The sequence below is a fragment of the Elephantulus edwardii genome, unplaced genomic scaffold (assembly GCF_000299155.1).
Source record: "Elephantulus edwardii isolate Elephantulus edwardi_28Jun2011 unplaced genomic scaffold, EleEdw1.0 scaffold00279, whole genome shotgun sequence".
In the NCBI taxonomy this organism is placed as follows: domain Eukaryota; kingdom Metazoa; phylum Chordata; class Mammalia; order Macroscelidea; family Macroscelididae; genus Elephantulus; species Elephantulus edwardii.
In genome coordinates this window covers 1,538,911-1,557,529 of record NW_006400029.1, presented here as the reverse complement: position 1 = coordinate 1,557,529, position 18,619 = coordinate 1,538,911, and the positions used below count along the sequence as shown (strand labels likewise).

Genomic DNA, 18,619 nt, shown 5'->3' with positions numbered 1-18,619 from the left:
TTATCTCTTATCTGTCTGAGATGTTGACTGGTAGATCAAACATTCCCAGACCATAACACAAAACAAGGACATCTTCTGATTATATGTTTTGAAAAACAAAAAAGTATCACATTCCTAGAATTCTGAGATCTTTGGTCACTCCCTATTCATTAGCATACTGCTTCCTGGAGTTGTCAAAATGGGTAGTCCTGCTGTTTTTACAATGCATCCCTATCCTGCAAAGCAGTTAGCCAGGTCCTGACAGAAACCCGCAATGAGATGGGTTCACTTAGTGACTATCACAGTGGGTTTACCATAGCAGAGATTGTGAGGAGGGCACAGGATTGGGAAGTGTTTTGTTCTGTCATACATAGAGAGCCATTATGAATTGGAGCCTACTTGTCTGTCACTTTGTGAAAGGAGAATATGGAAAGCTCTGGCTATAACTTCAAAATATATATCTTTCTCTTTGTAATCATATTCGTTTTTGCCTCACATATTATTAAGCTCTCTTAATAGGTGGGGAGCCATGGTGCTGTAATTTGAGTTGCATTGCTAAAAAAGGGCAGCATATCCTTAGTAGTATGAATCTGCCAGCAACTCCGTTGGAGAAATAGGGGCAACTTCCTACTCTGCAATTTATAGTCTTTAGAAAATCCACTGGAGGGGTGAGCCAACTCGGTTCTGACTCAAGAGCAATGAGTGAATAAGTTAATAGGTACATTAACACTTAGGGTTGTTCTTGCCTCTTGATAAATTGATTCCTTTATCATTATGAAATTATATTCTTTATTTCATTGTGTAGATTCAGAGTTTCAACTGGTATAATCTTGTAAAAAAGAGCGTGAGCTGCACAGGGACCGCCATATCCAACCTTTACCAACTCTACAGTGGGGAACTGTTCCTCATCAACATCATCAGTGACACAAAATCAATTCTCATGAAGTCAGACATATCCTTCATTCTCCCACACCTCTATATTCTCATCTCAGCATCAATCCTAGTGCTTTACTGGGTCCAAAATCTTTTGTGTTAGCTCACAGTCCACACAGAACATATCAGGGAAGTCAAAAGATTAGTATCAGAATACAGTTAATCAGAACAGCTTCTACAGTATGCTTACAGGTAACTTATTCTTCATTTCATGGCTTAAGGCTCTTTGTTGTTTTGTGTATTTAAATCAGAACCAAACCATAGCAAACACTTGAGTGGGTTTTCAGAGGCAGTTAATCACACTGGAGGCAATGTGATTTTACTTCTCCAGAGGAGTTAGTGGATTCACACCTTTTCACACAGATTCAAATCTTGTGCCTTCAAGATTGCAGTGTGGCTTTTTACCACTAGGCCACCAGAGCTCCCTACTCCTTCCAGTTATGGCTCTCCTCCACCCTCAAGTCCTCCAACAAACTTGAGCTAAAGGCTTTTAGCTCAGGTTCCATGGTATAGCAGTCCCAGGGTTGGCTTAGTCTCACGTCAGATCTTTGATTCTTTGCTGCTTCTGCTATGGCTGCTGCTGCCATGGGCCTTGATCTGACTGGTGCTAGAATCTCTGACTCTGAAGGATGCTGTGGAGTTTATCTTTCAATATGACTTTTCCTCACTATTGTTTGACTTTAATGTATAGATGTGTGGATCTATGCAATTAAGCATGTTGGCCAATCTTCAAGTGTGGATATCTAGCATTCCACAAGGGGATTGGCCAGTCTTGACATTTTACAAGGGGATTCGCTAGTCTTGCCATTAAATTGAGTACACCAATAGAAAGAGTCAGACAGAAGAAGCAGCAAGAGAATGTAGGACACCCTTCTTGCTCCAGCTACACCTACTGCAGCAAAAGCAATGGCCGAACTGGAGACCTGATGTGAGATGGGGCCTTGAGAAGGGGAGAGCCAATATTGGCAGGACTGAGAACTTGAAAACGCTGGCTTAAAGCCCCGAGACTCAAGGCTGAGGTACCTGCATGCACATTTCAGAAGCTGTCTTGTCTGTATTCTGTTACTGATCTGGATTACAACCTTTTGACTTCCCCACTATGGTCTGTGTGGTCTGTGAGTTATTGCATTGCATTTTGGACCCAGCAAAGCAGTAAGATTGGTGTTGGGATGAGTAGGAGGAGGTCCAGGAGTGTGTGGGGCATATCTGACCTCATGGATTTTGGTTTTGTGTTATTGATGCTGTGGATGAGGACAGTTTCCCTTTGTGAAGTTGGTAGAGGTCAGATATGGATGGCCTCACGTGGCATTTGCTCTTTTTATAGTCATGCTGCATTCTCTTATTTCTTTGCTGGTGGTGAAATTCCACCATTCTTCTCTTGGATCTGCTCAATTTAATGAGGAGAATAGCCAATTCCCTTGTGGATTAGTGAGTGTAGCCACCAATTGTTTTGTGAATAGGCTAATACACTCTATTCACATAGTCTCATCTGTCCACATGGAAAAATGAACCAATGGCTAAGGAAGCCTTTTTGAATAATAAAGTCTTAACACCACATATCTACTCAAAGGACTTTTTTTTTTTTAAAGTGAGATTTTAATGAAAGTTTCTAAAGAACTTGGATTTCCATTCATTCATGATTGTGCATTTTCCTTCCTGCCCCATCTCCCCCCTAGTTCACATCTTTTTTTCCTTCTTTCTTTTTTTTAAAAAAAAGTTGTTGTTACACAGTCCCCGTCTCCATAGACCACTTTACTATACAGCTTCTATTCTGGGCTCTTGTCATGCCAATAATACCTAATCATATATATATATATCTCCCTTGTCTGTTTCAATGAAAGGACTTCTTTTTATGTTTTATGTATTACAATGGTTCTTTGTTTCCCTTTGTTGCCTGATGGTCAGTGTCTTGAAAATTATTGTTTTATGTATTTTATCTGATCATCCAGTTCTTTTAATTGGTAAGACCAATCTTGTTACTCCATCTGGCTGAATATAGAGGTCAGAATTACAGATTTGAATGGATGTATGCTATCCTATCAGTGGATGTGCCTTAACTGGACTTAGATGTTTTCTAATTATTTGACACTTAGATTGTTTTCTAAGTTTTTTTTTAATATGTACTCCTGTACATATAGTAGACATCTTACTGCATATGTATTTCCCCCTTCAGTTGATTTCTATTAAAGGGTAAAAATGCTAGTGTGAGAAATTAGAAGGACTGGTAAGAACCAGCACTGCAATCCCAAAGGCATGCAATTCAAATCCATCAACTTCTTCTTGGGAGAAGGATGGGGACTGTTCTCTTGTCTCATTTACTGCCACTGAAAACCTGCTGGAGGGTCAGCTATGGGTCAGTACCAATTCTATGGCATACAGTAACAACTCCTTTTTTTAGTTCAAATAATTGATGCCTTTGGATAATGTCATTAACAATATAGATGAAACAGTTTCAACATAATCTTGCCAGTGTTGTTGTTGTGTATCATCGAGTCAGTACATAATTGAGACACAATTACATGAGAAGAGATTGCCTATCCTTCTCCTGCAGAACAGCTGGTGGATTTGAATCATGAGCTTTTGTGCTTGCAGCATAGTTTCTTACTACTAGACCACCTACTCACTGTTAGGAATAAAATTATATATGAAGCTTGAGCTCATCTTTCATATTTTAATTTGTTAATGGGGAACATTTTTTCTTTATATAATTTTATATAACTTTTAATCACTATTTCTAGTACTTTTACAAACAGATAAGAGAAAATTTTACAATTTATCACTCCTATTTATATTTACTGTGTTTTGTTTTTTCTCTTAACTTGTGGTTGCTGTGAAGCTGAACACTGTGACACTGATGTGTCAAATGTAATAATGGTTACCCATGATGGACAGTGTTTGGTGGAGCTCTCCAGGAAGCAGGAGTGGCATCTACTTCCAAAATAGCTTGCCTCCAGAAACCCTATGAACTTGGAGAAACAAAGAAAGTTATACAAGTGTTCTTGCCTTTCGTTCATAGGGTTGCTGTGAGTCATCTATGACTCAATGACACTTAACAACAACAACATAGAGCTCAGTGGGCCTAATGAGCAGAAAGTGATGCTACCAAGCCAAAGGCAGGTGATTTTAATCTGCGGCCCTCAAGCCTGGTTTTAATTGTTTTAGGTCAAATATTCTAATTGGTATAGCACTGGTCTGTCCATTTGCTATAGAGATGTTACCAGATTGCTGTGATGCTGAACAACACTGTGACCCTGATGTGTCAAATGCAATAATAGTTAACCAAGGTGACAGTGTTAGGTGGAGCTCCCAGATTAAAACAAGCTTGGAAGCAGTAGTGGCATCCACTTCCAAAATAGCTTGCCTCCAGAAACTCTTGTGAGCTTGGAGAAATGATGAAAGTTATACAAATGTTCAGGTCTTTCATTCATAATAGGGTCGCTATGAGTCGTCTATGGCTCATCGACACTTACCAAAAACAAAGAACACAAAACAAATGTTAGTTAATGAATCTTTTAAAATTATAATAAGAATTAAAATCCAGAATCCATAAAATAGTAAGATTGATATTTAAACTACTTAAAAATAAAAAAATACTAAATAAGAAATTAAAAACCACTTTGGCGTGAAGTCCCTGAAAGCAGACTTCCCCAGTGTAATTTGTTTTTTTTATTTCCTTACTGTTGGTGCCAAGATTGTTGGTTATGGAGCTGAGCAGGCTGAAATTGTTACCAACTTCAATCTCTTCTCCATCTGTTATGGTGCTACCAAGTGGCCCAGTGATGAAAAGAGTAATGATTTCAGTCTAGGGACTAAGGTGTGCCTGATCTAGGTCATGGTCTTTGCATGCATCTGAGAGCTAGACAATGACAGGAAAAGAATAAATACCTTTGTGTTGTGGTGCTGGAGAAGAGTGTATTGAACATACTATGGACCTCCAAGAAAACAAATATGTCTGTCTTGGAAGGGGTGAAACCAAGTTTCTCCTTGGAGGCAAGCATTTTGAAGTTCTGTCTCACATATATGGGTCACATAGCCAGGAGGGAACAGTCCTTGAGAAGGACATCAAGTTGGAAGGGTACAGGGACAGTGAAGGAGAAGAAGACCCCAGATGAGATGGCTTGACCCAGTTACTGGGCTAATGGGAAGAGACGTGTCAGAGTCAGTGAGACTGGCTCAGGATAGGGCAGGGTTTAGAGCTATTGTACATAGGATAGTTATGAGTTGCATATGACTCGATGACACATAACAACATTGGAATAGAGAAAAGAATTATATTACTAGACCCATTAATGAACTATAGAGAAAATGTTTTCAACTCGTAACAAATAAAAGCTAATCTCACAAAGACATAAAGAACTCCTGGAAACCAGAATAAAAATCAGTACTATTAAAAAATTAATCAATGCCCAAAGCATGTCAGATGAAGCCTCAGAATCCTTGCCTCCAAGGAGCAGCCTAGCTTCACCCTATCTAGGATGAATCTGTTTGTTCTCCTTTCAGTCCATGGTATATTCAACTCTCTTCTCCAGCACCATAGCTCAAAAGCATCATTTATTTCTAACATCCCTAGTCATTGTCCAGCTCTCTGATGCATAGCAAGCAATTGTGAAGACTGTGACCTGGATCAGGCACATCTTAATCTCCAGACTGACGCTGTTGCTCTTCAGTACCCTGGAGAGGTCCCTGACAACTGACTCTCCAATGCAATTCATCTCTTGATTTCCTGGCTGCTAGGACCAAGAGTGTTGATTGTGGAACCAAGTAAACGAAAACAGTTAACTATCTCAGTCTCTTCACCATCTATCATAATGCTTCCAATCAACCCAGTAATGAGAATTTTTGTTTTCTTGATGTTGAGTTTTAATCCATATTGGAGGCTGTAGTCCTTGATCTTCTGCAGCAAGCACTTCAAGTCCTCCTCAGTTTCAGCAAGCAAGGTTGTGTTATTTGCATAACACAGGTTGTTGATGAATCTTCCTCCAATCCTGTTGCCACATTTCTCCTCATATAGCCCAGCCTCCCAAATGATCTGTTCTGTGTACATATTGAAAAGGTATGGAGACAGAATACATCCCTGGCATACACCCTTCCTGATTTTAAACAATGCAATGTCTCCTTGCTCTGTGCTGACCACTGCCTCCTGGTTCAAGTATGTTTTTGTTTGCCATCGATTCGAGCATGTGTGATAGCAACTATATGAACAAAAGACCTGAAGCCTTTCGATACTATCATTTCTCAAAGTTCATTGAGTTTCCTAAGGCATGTTGTTTAGGAAGTGGATGCCACTCATGCTTCCAATATTGGTTTCACATAAGGACAGTTAAATGTTCTGGGATTCCCGTTCTCAGAGTCAGCCACAGTTTGTTGTGTTCCACACAGTCAAATACCTTTGCATAGTCAATGAAACACAGATAAACATTCCTCTGGTACTCCCTCCTTTAGGCCAAGATCCATCTGACATGAGCTATAATATCTCTAGTACCACAGCCTCTTCTAAACCCAGCCAGCACATCTGGCAGTTCTCTGTTGATGTGCTGTTTGAGTTGTTTTTGGATAATCTTCAGCAGAATCTTGCTTGCATGTGATATTAATGATATTGTTCTATAGTTTCCACACTCTGTCGGATCACCTTTCTTTGGAATGGGAACAAATATTTATCTTTTCCGGTCTGTTGGCCAAATGATTTTCCTCCACATTTCTTGGTGCAACTTAGTAAGCGCATCCAAGAGCAGCGTCTGTTTGTTGAAATATGCCATTTGTATGCTGTCAGTTCCTGGGGCTTTGTTTTTTGCCAATTCTTTCAGTATTCTTCCTTCATCACCACAGACTCTTACTCATACATAGTTTCATGAAATTCTTCTGTGTCAGCCAATTCCTTCTGGTACAGTGACTGTGTATACTCCTTCCATCTTCTTTTAATAATGCTGCTTGGATAATTTACTATTCTGCCCAAAGCATCCTTAAGTATTGCAACTCGTGCCTTGAATTTGTTTTTCCGTTTCTTCAGCTTAAGAAATGCTGAGCAAGTTCAGCCCTTTGATTTTCTGACCCCGCTCTTTGCCCATTTCATTATAATACTTTGCTTTGTCATCCCGAGCTGCCCTTTGAAATCTTCTGTTCAGGTCCTAATTTCTTGATTTTTTTTTTCCCTTTGCTTTGGTTTCTTGGTTCTCTGGTACAATATTCTTAGTCTCGTCTGACATCCCTCTTGGACTCTTCTTCCTCATCTGCCTTTATAATGAATGACCTTTTGGAACCTTCATGGATGATATTCTTTATATCCTCACACAGCTCATTTGGTCTTCACTCATTGGTGTCAAAGGCCTCAAACCTGTTCCTGAGATGGTTTTGAAATCTGAGTGGGATAAGTGGGATAAACATAAGGTCAAAGTTTTTTTTCCTATGGATTTGACTTAATTTTCTTCAGCTTCAGCTTGAACTTGCATATGAGAAGTTGGTGGTCTGTTCCACAATCAGCACCTGGCCTAATTTTCACAGCAGATATTGAGCTTCTCCAGTGATTCTTTCCACAGATGTAAAAGATTTTATTCCTATGCATAGCATCAGGTGAAATCCATGTGTAAAGTTTGCGTTTGTGTTTCTTATAAAAGGTATTTGCAATGAACAAATCATTCAGTGTACAGAATTCTATCATTCTATCTCCAGCTTCATTTCTGTTACCAAATCCATGTTTTCCAACAACTCATCTGATCTTTTGTATTCACTGGACCTTCTTTTATGTGTATGAATATTATCCTGTCACTCAGCACATTGTATTTCAGGATGGATCTAGAAATGACTTTTTTTTTTCATTATCAAACCCCATTTTTTTCTCCTCACCTTTTCATCTCTGGCATAGTAGATCATATGATCATCTGATTAAAAATGTCCCATGCCAAGCCATCTCATTTCACCAGTACCTAGTATGTCAGTATTTATGCATTTCATTTCTTCCTTAACAAGGTCCAATTTTCCTACATTCATGCTTCTCACATTCCACGTTCCAATCACTAGTGTCTGCTTACAGCTATTCCTCCTTCTTTGTGTTTCCATATTTGAGATCTCAGCTTGAGTTGCCATGTCTGCTAGTCTAAGAGTGCTTATTGCACATAGCATATATACGAAGTTATTAGTGACATTTGTGTTATGTTCCATTGAGCCATCAACAACTGAACCATGTCCTATCCTGCACCGTTTTCAAGATCTCAATTATGCTCAAGCACATTGTTACAGCTTCTGTCAATTATCTTCTTAAGGGTAATATGCCTTCTTTCCTTTTTTCTTTTTTTATGGTACAAAATTGGAGAAACACAAATATCCGTCAGTATGACACAGGTTAAATAAAACTAAAGACCATTTTAGCAATAGAGTTATGTATTGATGTATAGAAAATGAAGTTTCTCCCTTAATGTATGTTTTGAAAAGATATATGAATAGGTGGAACAAGTAAGGTGAAGAAAAATCCTTATACTTACGTAACAAATAAAAGCTAATCTCACAAAGACATAAAGGACTCCTGAAAACCAAAAGAAAAAAAAATCAGTATTATTATAAAAAAATTAATCCAAAAAACTGATACAAATGCAAATTTTTTCTTAAATATGCAAATTTTTAAAGTATGTTTATGTTCATAAATATACTAATTTTTTATACTACTATACTATATATTTCTATATATATACGATAGATTTCTATACTATACTGCTTTTTATGTAAGAAAAGGTTGACAAAATGTGTAAGGTTGCTTATGCTTGTATAATAAATTCTATAAAGTTATATAAGAAAAAAATAAGTGATTACTGTAAGGTTGGTAGAAGTTAAATGGACTGGGATAAAGATGTGAGTGAAATATTGCAAGGTAGTCAATTTATAGCAGTTTGATTTTTGAAACATGTGACTATTATTTCCCTATAAAATGCAAAACCATTTTTAGCAGCCTTGTATATTCTATGTAGTGTGAGTTTATATGAAACTTATTAACCTTTTATAAAATTTTTTTTCTTTAGAAAAGAATACTTCACTGAGGGATGGACTTCTGGTGTTCTTCCTCCTTATTCTTCCCCTTATTGTACTTGCTGTTTTTGTCTACATTAAGAGAGATCAGTTACAGAAAAGCTGCTTCAGAAAGAAGAGATCACAAGCACATGAGTACTTAATTTTTTCTTTTGAATTTGTATTCATTAACTTACAGTAATATCATAGAGTTTGGCAATCCTTTCCAAATATGATTCCAAGTTGTTTCTTTTGTCATGACTGGTAGGAAGTAAAAATGTAGTGAAGGTTTTTCCCATTAAAGAAACATTGCTGTGAAATCTATTACAGTGCTTAGTAAACCTATATGACAGGGTAGAAATGTTACATTGGATTGTTAAACTTTTGCAGATTCGAAGCTCTGCTAGTCCTATTGGGTAAGGAATTGTGCTGCCACCCCAAAGGCAGGTGGATATACCTGCAAATCTCAAGGAGAAAAATGGAGAGAATATCTTCTATGCATTTTACAGCCTATAAAAACCCACTGGAGGGTCAGTTATAAATCAGTTTTAGCTCAATGGCAATGATAGAGACAATTTTTAGAAAAAGAGCAGCCTAGTTGATAAAGCACCATATTTTTAATTTTAGAGTCTAGAGTTCAAGTGCCTGTTTAGGTGCTAGGAACACATTTAGAGTGCTGGTGGCATCATGCATTAAATGCTACTCTGCTAACTATAAGATCAGCAGTTTAAACCCACTAGCAGCTGCTCAGTGGCAGAAAGATGAGCACTCTTTCCTGCAAAGATTTGGAGTCTCAAATGCAGTGGTGAGTTGTCATGAATCAAAATTGACTTACAGCAGTGAGACTCTCTTCACATCTTTTCCTTGTAAAAAACAGATCTTACAGTTAGCAGTTGAGTCCATAACCACTGTGCCACAAGAGTCCCATAAGTGAAGGTCCATAGGTGGTACAAATGGTTTGCACTTGGCTATTAGTCTAAAGGTGGGGAGAGTGAATCTGCCCACATGTATGTGGGAAGAAAAATCCTGATGATCTGCCTCTGTAAAGATTACAGCCACGTAAACCTCGTGGAGAAGTTCTACTCTCTAATACATGGAATTCTTTGAGTTGGAATAAACAGTAATAGCAACACAATGTAATAGTAGTGACCAAGCCACCTATTCTGATGATGAGGCGACAAGATTATGGTGAACAGCCTCTATCTTCCTGTAAATGGCCCTTAGGGTTTATTTTGCTTGATAGCAGTTTCTGATTGTGGGCATTTGTTTCATGACTTCTGATTTGAGCTTCTTATTTAGAAATCAGTAAGCCCTGGTAGAGCAGTGATTAAATGCTCAGAAGCTAATGTAAAGGTAAATGGTTTAAGCATTCCTCAGGTGAAAGACATTGCCTTAAAACTCTGTAGGGCAGTTCTCCACTCTTTCATAATCACTGTGACTCAGACTCAACTTGATAGCAACAACTTTGAGGTGATTTTGTTGTTAGTGGTGCAGAGGTTAAACCCTTGTTCTCCCAGTGGCTTCTTGGAAGAAAGACATTGCAATCTAGTCTATACTGATCACAGCCTAGAAAGCCTGTGGGCCAGTTCTCCTCTGTCACGGGAGAGCACCATGAGCTAGAAATCAATTAGGTAATATCCAAGAGCAAAAATTAGATATTTAAATATGGGACAAACAAAAAGAAAGGCTTAAAAATATTTTCTTCTTTATCTCTAGTATCCATTCTCAAAGATGAATATCTTTAAAATTTCAGTTTTGACACAAAGCAGGTTTGTGAATTATCTACTTTTAAAGAAAAATTTTATTTTGAGTTTAGTGAAAGTTTACAAAAAATTGGCTTTCATTCATTCAAATACATTTTCTTCTCAACCTATCCCCTATTTCACTACAAGGATATGGATTTAAGGAATAGGTTTTGATTGCAGAAAGGATTGCCATAACTCAGAGACTTGACATTTCCATTCTGCATGTTGAACTCTCATATTTCTTATTCTCCAAGATTTAACTACCAGTTCTGATATGTTAATATTAGAATGCCCTATGGACTTTGTACTCAAATTGAATTCAATTTCTAATTAGTTATATAATAGAAATATGATCTGGCAAAAATAAATAAACCTCTCTGAGTATTGATTTTCTGTCTTTAAATTGGTAATAGTAATAGTTCCTGTCATAAAGGGTTGCTATGAGGATTAAATGAGAAAGTATGAACATATAAAATACATACTACATTACTGACATAATGTAACTACTTACTAATTAGCTTTTACCATTTAAAGAATGACTTTCAAATGTAGCTTGATTGTTCATCTTTGTATTATCAGCCTATTTTCGTATAATATATTCTTCTAAAATGTCATGATGCTAGCTTTAATTTTTAGTATGCCATAAAACACATTTTTCCTTTTATTCCTCCCTTACTACATGGCACCTTTCAGTCAGACTAGGTCAAACAGATAATTTATTTCTCTAAATCTCAAAAATTTTAGTTCTGTATCTATAACTATGACCCATATATCTTCACCTAAGTATCTGTTTTCACTGTGATGTCTAAAACTTATGTGATGTCTTTTCAGCCAATCTGTTCTTCTTGTATTTCCTAATTTTTCTAGTGACTGCTTCAAACTTTTGCATATGATCTGAAAGTAACCTCTTCTAATTTTAGGAGAAATGTTTGGAAATACTGATTAATTGACCAAATATCATAAGAAGTTGTAATTTCTTTAATTGTAAAATGATGTTAATTATACTTTCTGTTACTTCAAGATCTTAAAATAAGTGAAATCTATTAAAAATGCATTTAAACTTTAGTTACCAATATCCTATGATCATCACCACTATCAATATTATCTTTAAGTGTTTGAGAAATGCAAGGTGTGTGTAATATGTCATGTAGAAATGTTTTAATTAGCTGAGAAGTAATTTTATCTCTTAGGTCAAATGACAAAAATCAACCAAATGTTTCCAGACCACCTGTGAATGCCTCTCACTTTGTTTCTCCGGTGGTTCCTCCCAGAGAATCTGTAAGTTTAAAATGAAAATATTATTTTTCTTTACTGTATTAAACTGTTATGTGTTTCAGCTTTTTTGGTTTTTTCTTTTTAAAATTATTACTATTAATGTTAATGAATATTTACAGAGACTTTGGATTTCCATTCATTCATTGTTGCACTTTTCTCCCTGACCACCCCTCCCCACCCCAGTACACTCTTCTCTTTGACAAGTAAAAGAAAAATTTTTTCAGTGTTTTACAGTCCTTCCCCTGAGGTCCACTCCAGTATGCAGCCTTCATTCTGGACTCCTGTCATGACAATAATACCTAATCACATATCCCTTTTAAAGTTTTCTCCCTCATCTGTTTCAATGCAGTATATGTTATTTATCCCATCTCTCTGAGTCTCTCCCCAACCCTGATATCAGTCCTGTTTTACTACAGTGGCACTACACAGTTTTTGTCTTTTTGTGACTGAGTTATTTCAGTCAGCATAATGTCTTACAGGGTCATTCATTTTGAATAATATTGCATGAGTTCCTTATTTTTCAATTCAGTGTAGTATTCCATTGTGTGAATATACCACAGCTTTTCTGTCCATTCATTTGTTGATGGGCACTTAGGTTGTTTCCAGCTCCTTGCTGTTGTGAACAAAGCTGCGATAAACATGGGAGTGCATAAATCTGCTTGGGTAGCAGTTACGGTTTCTTTGGGGTATATTCCCAGTATTGGAATTGCTGGGTCAAATGGTATTTCTAGTTGCAACTTTTTGAGAAAGTGCCACACTGCCTTCAACAGAGGTTGTACCATTTTACACTTCCCCCAACAGTGAATAAGGGTTCGTTTCTCTACATCCTCGCCAGCATTTGTTGCTTGCTGTTCTGTTAAATTTTGCTATTCTTACAGGGGTGAGATGATATCTCATAGTTGTTTTGATTTGCATCTCTCTTAGAGCTAGGGATTTTGAACATTTTTTCATGTGCTTGTTGGCCATCTGAATGTTGTCTTTGGTGAAGTGTCTGTTCATATCCTGTGCCCATTTTTCAAATGGATTGTTTACCTTTATCTTGTTGTGGTGCTACTTTTTTTTTGTTTGTTTGTTTGTTGTTACAAAATGGTAATTGTTACATAGGTATACACTATAAATTTAGATACTTCTTAAGAATCAAGTATAACTCTGGGTAGTTCCTGAGTTAGTATAAAAAGAATAGGGAATAGTCAAGTCTTACTTCTATTAACTGGAGCTCTATTAACTTCATAAAGGGGAATAGTCCCTATCAACAACATCCATAATACAAAACCGATTTTTATATGTCAGAGATGATCTCCATGCTCCATCACCTACTTCTACTAATTCTAACATCAGCCATCCTAGTACTGGGTCTGAAATCATGAATCATTTGTACACCCCCTGTTTCTAGTTGGTGATGGCTAGAAAAACCATTTTGAACAGTAAACCCACTATACCACTGAATTGGCTTCTCTGGCCATTGTCCTTCATATTTAAGGAACAATGATGCCGGTTAAAAAACTATGGTATGCTAGATTTAGGCCAGGGCCTTTTCAATCATTTGCTAGGCATCTGAGAATTAGACTGCAAATAAGTATGACAGGAGAATCATTGATGCCTTTGAGCTGTAATGTTGGAGAAGAACATCAAATATCCCATAGATTGCCAAAAGATCAACCAGATATTTTTTTGTTTCTTGGTTGTTGTTATGTGCCATCGAGTCACTTGTGTACAAGAGCCCTAAACGCTGTTCTATCCTGTGCCAACCTAGCCATCTCAAACACACTCATTCCCACCACTCCATAACAGAATCGATCCATCTCATCGAAGGTCTTTCTCTCCTGCGCCGTCCCTCCACTCTCCCAAAAATGATGTCCCTTTCTAAGGAACAGTCCCTCCTTGCAACATGCCCCAAGTATGTCAGACGAAGCTTCAGAATCCTTGACTCCAAGGAGTACTCCAGCTTCACCCTCTCTAAGACAAACCTGTTTGTTCTCCTAGCAGTCCATGGTATATTCAACACTCTTCTCCAGCACCACAGCTTAAGGGCATTCGTTCTCTTTCTATCATCCCTATTCACTGTCCAACTCTTTTTTTCCTTGTGGAGGTCCTGTAGGATTTTTAATGTCAGTAATATAAGTAACTAATTTTATATAAGTATAAATATAAATAGAATTTGTATATAAGTAGTTTTAATTACATATAATTTATAGGTAAGTAGTTTTTTGTAAGTATAAATATAATATCAATATAAGTAAGTTTTTAAATGTCAGAAATGTAAGTAAGGGAGCTCTGGTGGCCTAGTGGCAAAGAAACTGCACTGTAGTCCTGAAGGCATGTGGTTCAAATCCACCTGATACTCTGCTGGAGAAGGAGGGGCAATCTCCTCCTGTGCCAGTTGGGTCCGATTTTATAGTACATGAAAAGAAAAAGAAAACCAAGAAATAAAAGTAAGTAGTCCATTCCATTGATTTTAAGTATATAGATTACTATCACTGGTAAAATAACACATTACGTGGAAAACATTTATGAGTACTTGTGGTAATAACCTTTAACTTTTTTCCCCCCCTCTTTAGCCTGTTTATGCGAACAGAGTTCCAGTACCAACATATGCACCCAAGCCACCTCAGCACTTCCCATCAAGGTCTGAAGTAAATTTATTAAGATTGCCTGATCTGAAAAAAAAACAATAACAAACAAACAAAAACAAAACCAAAAAAGCAAACCCACATAAAAAAAAAACCCAAAAAACTCTGAGGATTTTTAAATATATATTTTTTTTAAATTTTAGCCAAAGTATTTCTTTATTACCAACAGTTTAGAGATAACTATTTGCAGAGGGACTTTTGAGGAACTTTTATGTACATTTAGCCATATTAATACAGTGTCAAAGTGAAATATAAGGAAGCTTGAGCAAGATATACTGCTGCAGCCTTTGATTATTTGCAGGATTCTGGAACACAGATCTTGAAAACAACCAAAATTATAACACCAGATGGGTTGAGCAAGACTTCCAATTGAAAATTGATGGGAAGGCTCTACACTATATGAAATTGTGTTGTTGAAGGTTCTGGAGTGTGAGTCTAAGGTCCTGAATAAGAAAGAATGACAGAGATGCACTAGCCCTTGGGGTCACTTTTATGTCCTTGATGTATCTTTCTGATGTGAATATGACAGCTGAGAGGCTGAGTAGCTGAACAGAGCTTTCAATAAACAGGTTCTGGGCACAACTTAGAATTGTGTGAAGGAGAAGATGCCCTGAAAAACATATCAGACTTTTGGGAAACTCTTAATTTATTTGTACAATTTTTTCATTTGGCTCTGAATCTATAGAGCCAGATATGTAAGGAAAAAAAAATTGAACTGAACTCCAGGGAACAGCGGATCATAGAAGCAGACTTAGTGGGTGGGTAGTTAATAGAGTTATCAGACATGGACTTTACAATACCTATGGTTATTTTGTCTATGGAATTAAAGTTGAGATTGAGAATTTCGGCAGCAGTCTAGAAATTATAAAAAATTAAATGGAAATCCAAAATTGAAAAAATAAAATCTCATGAATCCTGAAATTAATTACTCATTGGATGGATTTTAAATTAGCAAGAGAGTGGAAGATGTACACTACATTTCACATCACAGAAAATGCAGCTCTCAAAAAAAAGGGGGCTGGGGGGAGACTCTCCAGTGTGTTTGAAATGCTGTAAATTGCACAGAAGAGATTACCTATTTTTCTACCACAGGACAGCTGGTGGATTTGAAACACCTGCCTTTTGGTAAGCAGTGCAACTCCTTACCCACAAGACCACCTGAGTAGAAGTATACTATTGTTAAGACTTGAAGCACCTACTACAGAAGATCAGAGACTGCATACAGCCTTTAATATTGGTTATATCTCAACCTCAAGAAAAATGAAAGTCCTTGAAAAAGAAAAAGATCATGGACCAATAGTCAATATCATGATAGGTAGAGAAAAGGCTGAAGTTGTCAATGATTTAATTATGCTTGGATCCACAATCAACACCCATGGTAACAGCAATCAGAAAATCAAAAGAGAGGGGAAAAATCCAATTATACAGCTAATACATTTTTATCACTTCTATAAAGGTCACTGAGTTTTATATTTTTAAAGTAGAAGAGCCTTCTCTTTAGTGAACTGCTACTTGATTAAAAAACTAACAGTAGTTCTATAGTTATTGCAGTAAAGGAATTTCACCCTCCCATCTTTCTGTATGGTACCTTACTTGTGGGATCTTGGAAAATTTGGTTGATAGTCTCTGATACAGATGATAATTAGTGCACTTTGATGTAGTTTTTGTTTCAGAGTTTTCAAAATTATATGCTCTCTCAGAGAGTGGTTCTGTATTACTAATAAAGTCTTCAATGTATTCTTTTTATAAAAAAAAAAGAAATCAGAAGAAATGCTACATTTGGAAAATCTGCTGTCATGGACCTCTCCAGAATTCTGAAGAATGTCAGTTTAAAGATTAGAGTGTGCCACATTCCAGACCATGGTATTTTCAATTGCTTCCTGTGTGTCTGAATGTTGGACAGTGAATAAGGATGACAGAATAAGAATCAATGCTTTGAATTTTGGTGTTGCAGAGTATTGAATATCCTATGGACTGCCAAAAGAAGAAACACATCTGTCTTAAAGTATAACCAGAATGCTCCTTAGAGGCAAGGATGGTAAAACTTCACCTCACTTTGGGCATATTTTCAGCAGGAAACAGTCCTTGGAAAGAGTCATCATTCTGGGAAAGGGAAAGGGCCAGTGAAGGAGAAGAAGACCCTTAATTAGATGGGTTAACACCGTAACTACCACAGCGGGCTTGAGCAGGACAGAGATCAGGAGGGCAGGGCAAGGTTCGGATCTGTTGTTCATAGAGTTGTGATTTGTGGTTTACTTGATGACACCTTACAACAATGGCACTATTGTTATACTCATTATACTATACTATGTAGAACAACATAAAATAGAATATGTATTTTAATATTATAGTATATTATGTAGGGAGCTCTGATAGCCTAGTGGCAAGATTGCAATCCTGAAGGCATGGAGTTCAAATCTACCAGCTGCTCCGTGGAAGAAGGATGGACAGTCTCCTCCAATGCAATTAACTGCCTCTAAAAACCCACCAGAGGGTCAGCTTTGGGTTAGCTCTGACTCGACGGTACATAACAACAACAACGACAGTATATTACATATATTATAAAATATACACCAAATATGTAGTATATGATATACTATTGGTATACTATACTACCATTATGCTCTTGGTGAAACAGTGTACTAAAATTGAATGACAAGGTTAATGAAGATATCTACAGGTTAAAGTATGATGATTAAGATGGACAGCTATAGAAGTAACACATTTGATTTTTAGACTATACATTATATAGGCCTTTGCACCACTAACCCAAAGGTGGTGCCTCTTGCGATTTGAATCTACTAGTTGCTCTGGAGTTGGAAAGCGGACAGTTTTCTCCTCTGTGACTTACAGCCTCTGAAAACCCACTGGATGGTCAGCCTTAAGGGTTTCAACTCAATGACAGTGGTGATATTATACTTGAAGTTAGTCAAAAGTTCAATTCTGTGTCTGTAAACACAGTATTATTAAAATGGGAGTTAGTTATTTCCTTATGATTATTCAGTGTAGTGGGTATTGTTTTGCTTTTTATTATAAAAATTTTAGAAAGAGCATGGTAATAGTAATCTTGGAATAAAAAAAGGAGCCTCTACTGTTGGCAGGGATGCTGTGGAAGATGTTTTGTTGAGCTTGTACTGAATATGATGTTACTGCATTCAATACAGACAGACTTCTGACTCCTTTTTTTCACCCTTCACAGGCCACCACCACCACAACCGAAAGTATCATCTCAGGGAAATTTAATTCCTGCTCGCCGTGCTCCTGCACCTCCTTTATATAGTTCTCTCACGTGAATCCTCTCTCCCCTTCCTCTTGCTGATATCTTCAGGGAACTGAGCTAATACGAAATTTTTTTTCCTGATATTTCCTTGATAAGCCTTTCTTCCTGCTGCAACTATGAATGAAAATAAAATACTATGAAACATACTTTACTAACACAGGAAAAAACAGGAACTAAGTAGTGGGAACTGGGAAATGTAAGGAAATGCAGTAAAGCCAGGGAATTTGGAATAAGGTTTCCATTTCCATCACTGAATAGTCTTTATTAGGTCATCTATGAGGCTAATACTCTTAACAAGAATTATATTATTTTGAGTATGTGATTGTAATGACTCTCAAATTAACTGTATTAGCTTAGATTTTGTCATTATGTGCTTAAATGTTATTCTGATTTTTTTTTTTTTACTTCAGTTATTGTAGATTCTGGTCGAACAGGTGATAATCTAATACCTGTGAAAACTAACTGTTTAGCTGCCAATAATTATTTTTCATCTTGCACGGACTAACAATCATCATTGTTGTCTTCAGGAGATTGCACAAGAACCACAATTATGGTGTCTTAATATTATTTTAAAAGAATAAAATACTCTAAAAGCATGTGTGTGTGCATTTGTACACACTTACTGCTCCCTTTTGATGATTTTCAGCTATAGACAAAGATTATTAGAAAAGTTAATTTAATATTAGAATTTCTATTATGAATCATGTTAAATTAAAGCATGGTGTCCTTTTGAAATAGCAATTATTTTAAATAAATTATGAGATTTAAGGTACGAGGTATTTAAT

General features: G+C 36.8%; 1 protein-coding gene across 1 annotated transcript in view; it reads left to right on the top strand.

Moving 5' to 3' along the window:
* Positions 1-17,847, top strand: part of ADAM9 (ADAM metallopeptidase domain 9) — a 145,669-nt gene extending 127,822 nt beyond the window's left edge. The window contains exons 19-22 of the mRNA XM_006900308.1: positions 8,919-9,060; positions 11,840-11,927; positions 14,483-14,550; positions 17,754-17,847. Coding sequence (XP_006900370.1) covers positions 8,919-9,060; positions 11,840-11,927; positions 14,483-14,550; positions 17,754-17,847 — 392 coding nt within the window. The remainder of the gene's footprint in view (positions 1-8,918; positions 9,061-11,839; positions 11,928-14,482; positions 14,551-17,753) is intronic.
* Positions 17,848-18,619: the final 772 nt, after the last annotated feature.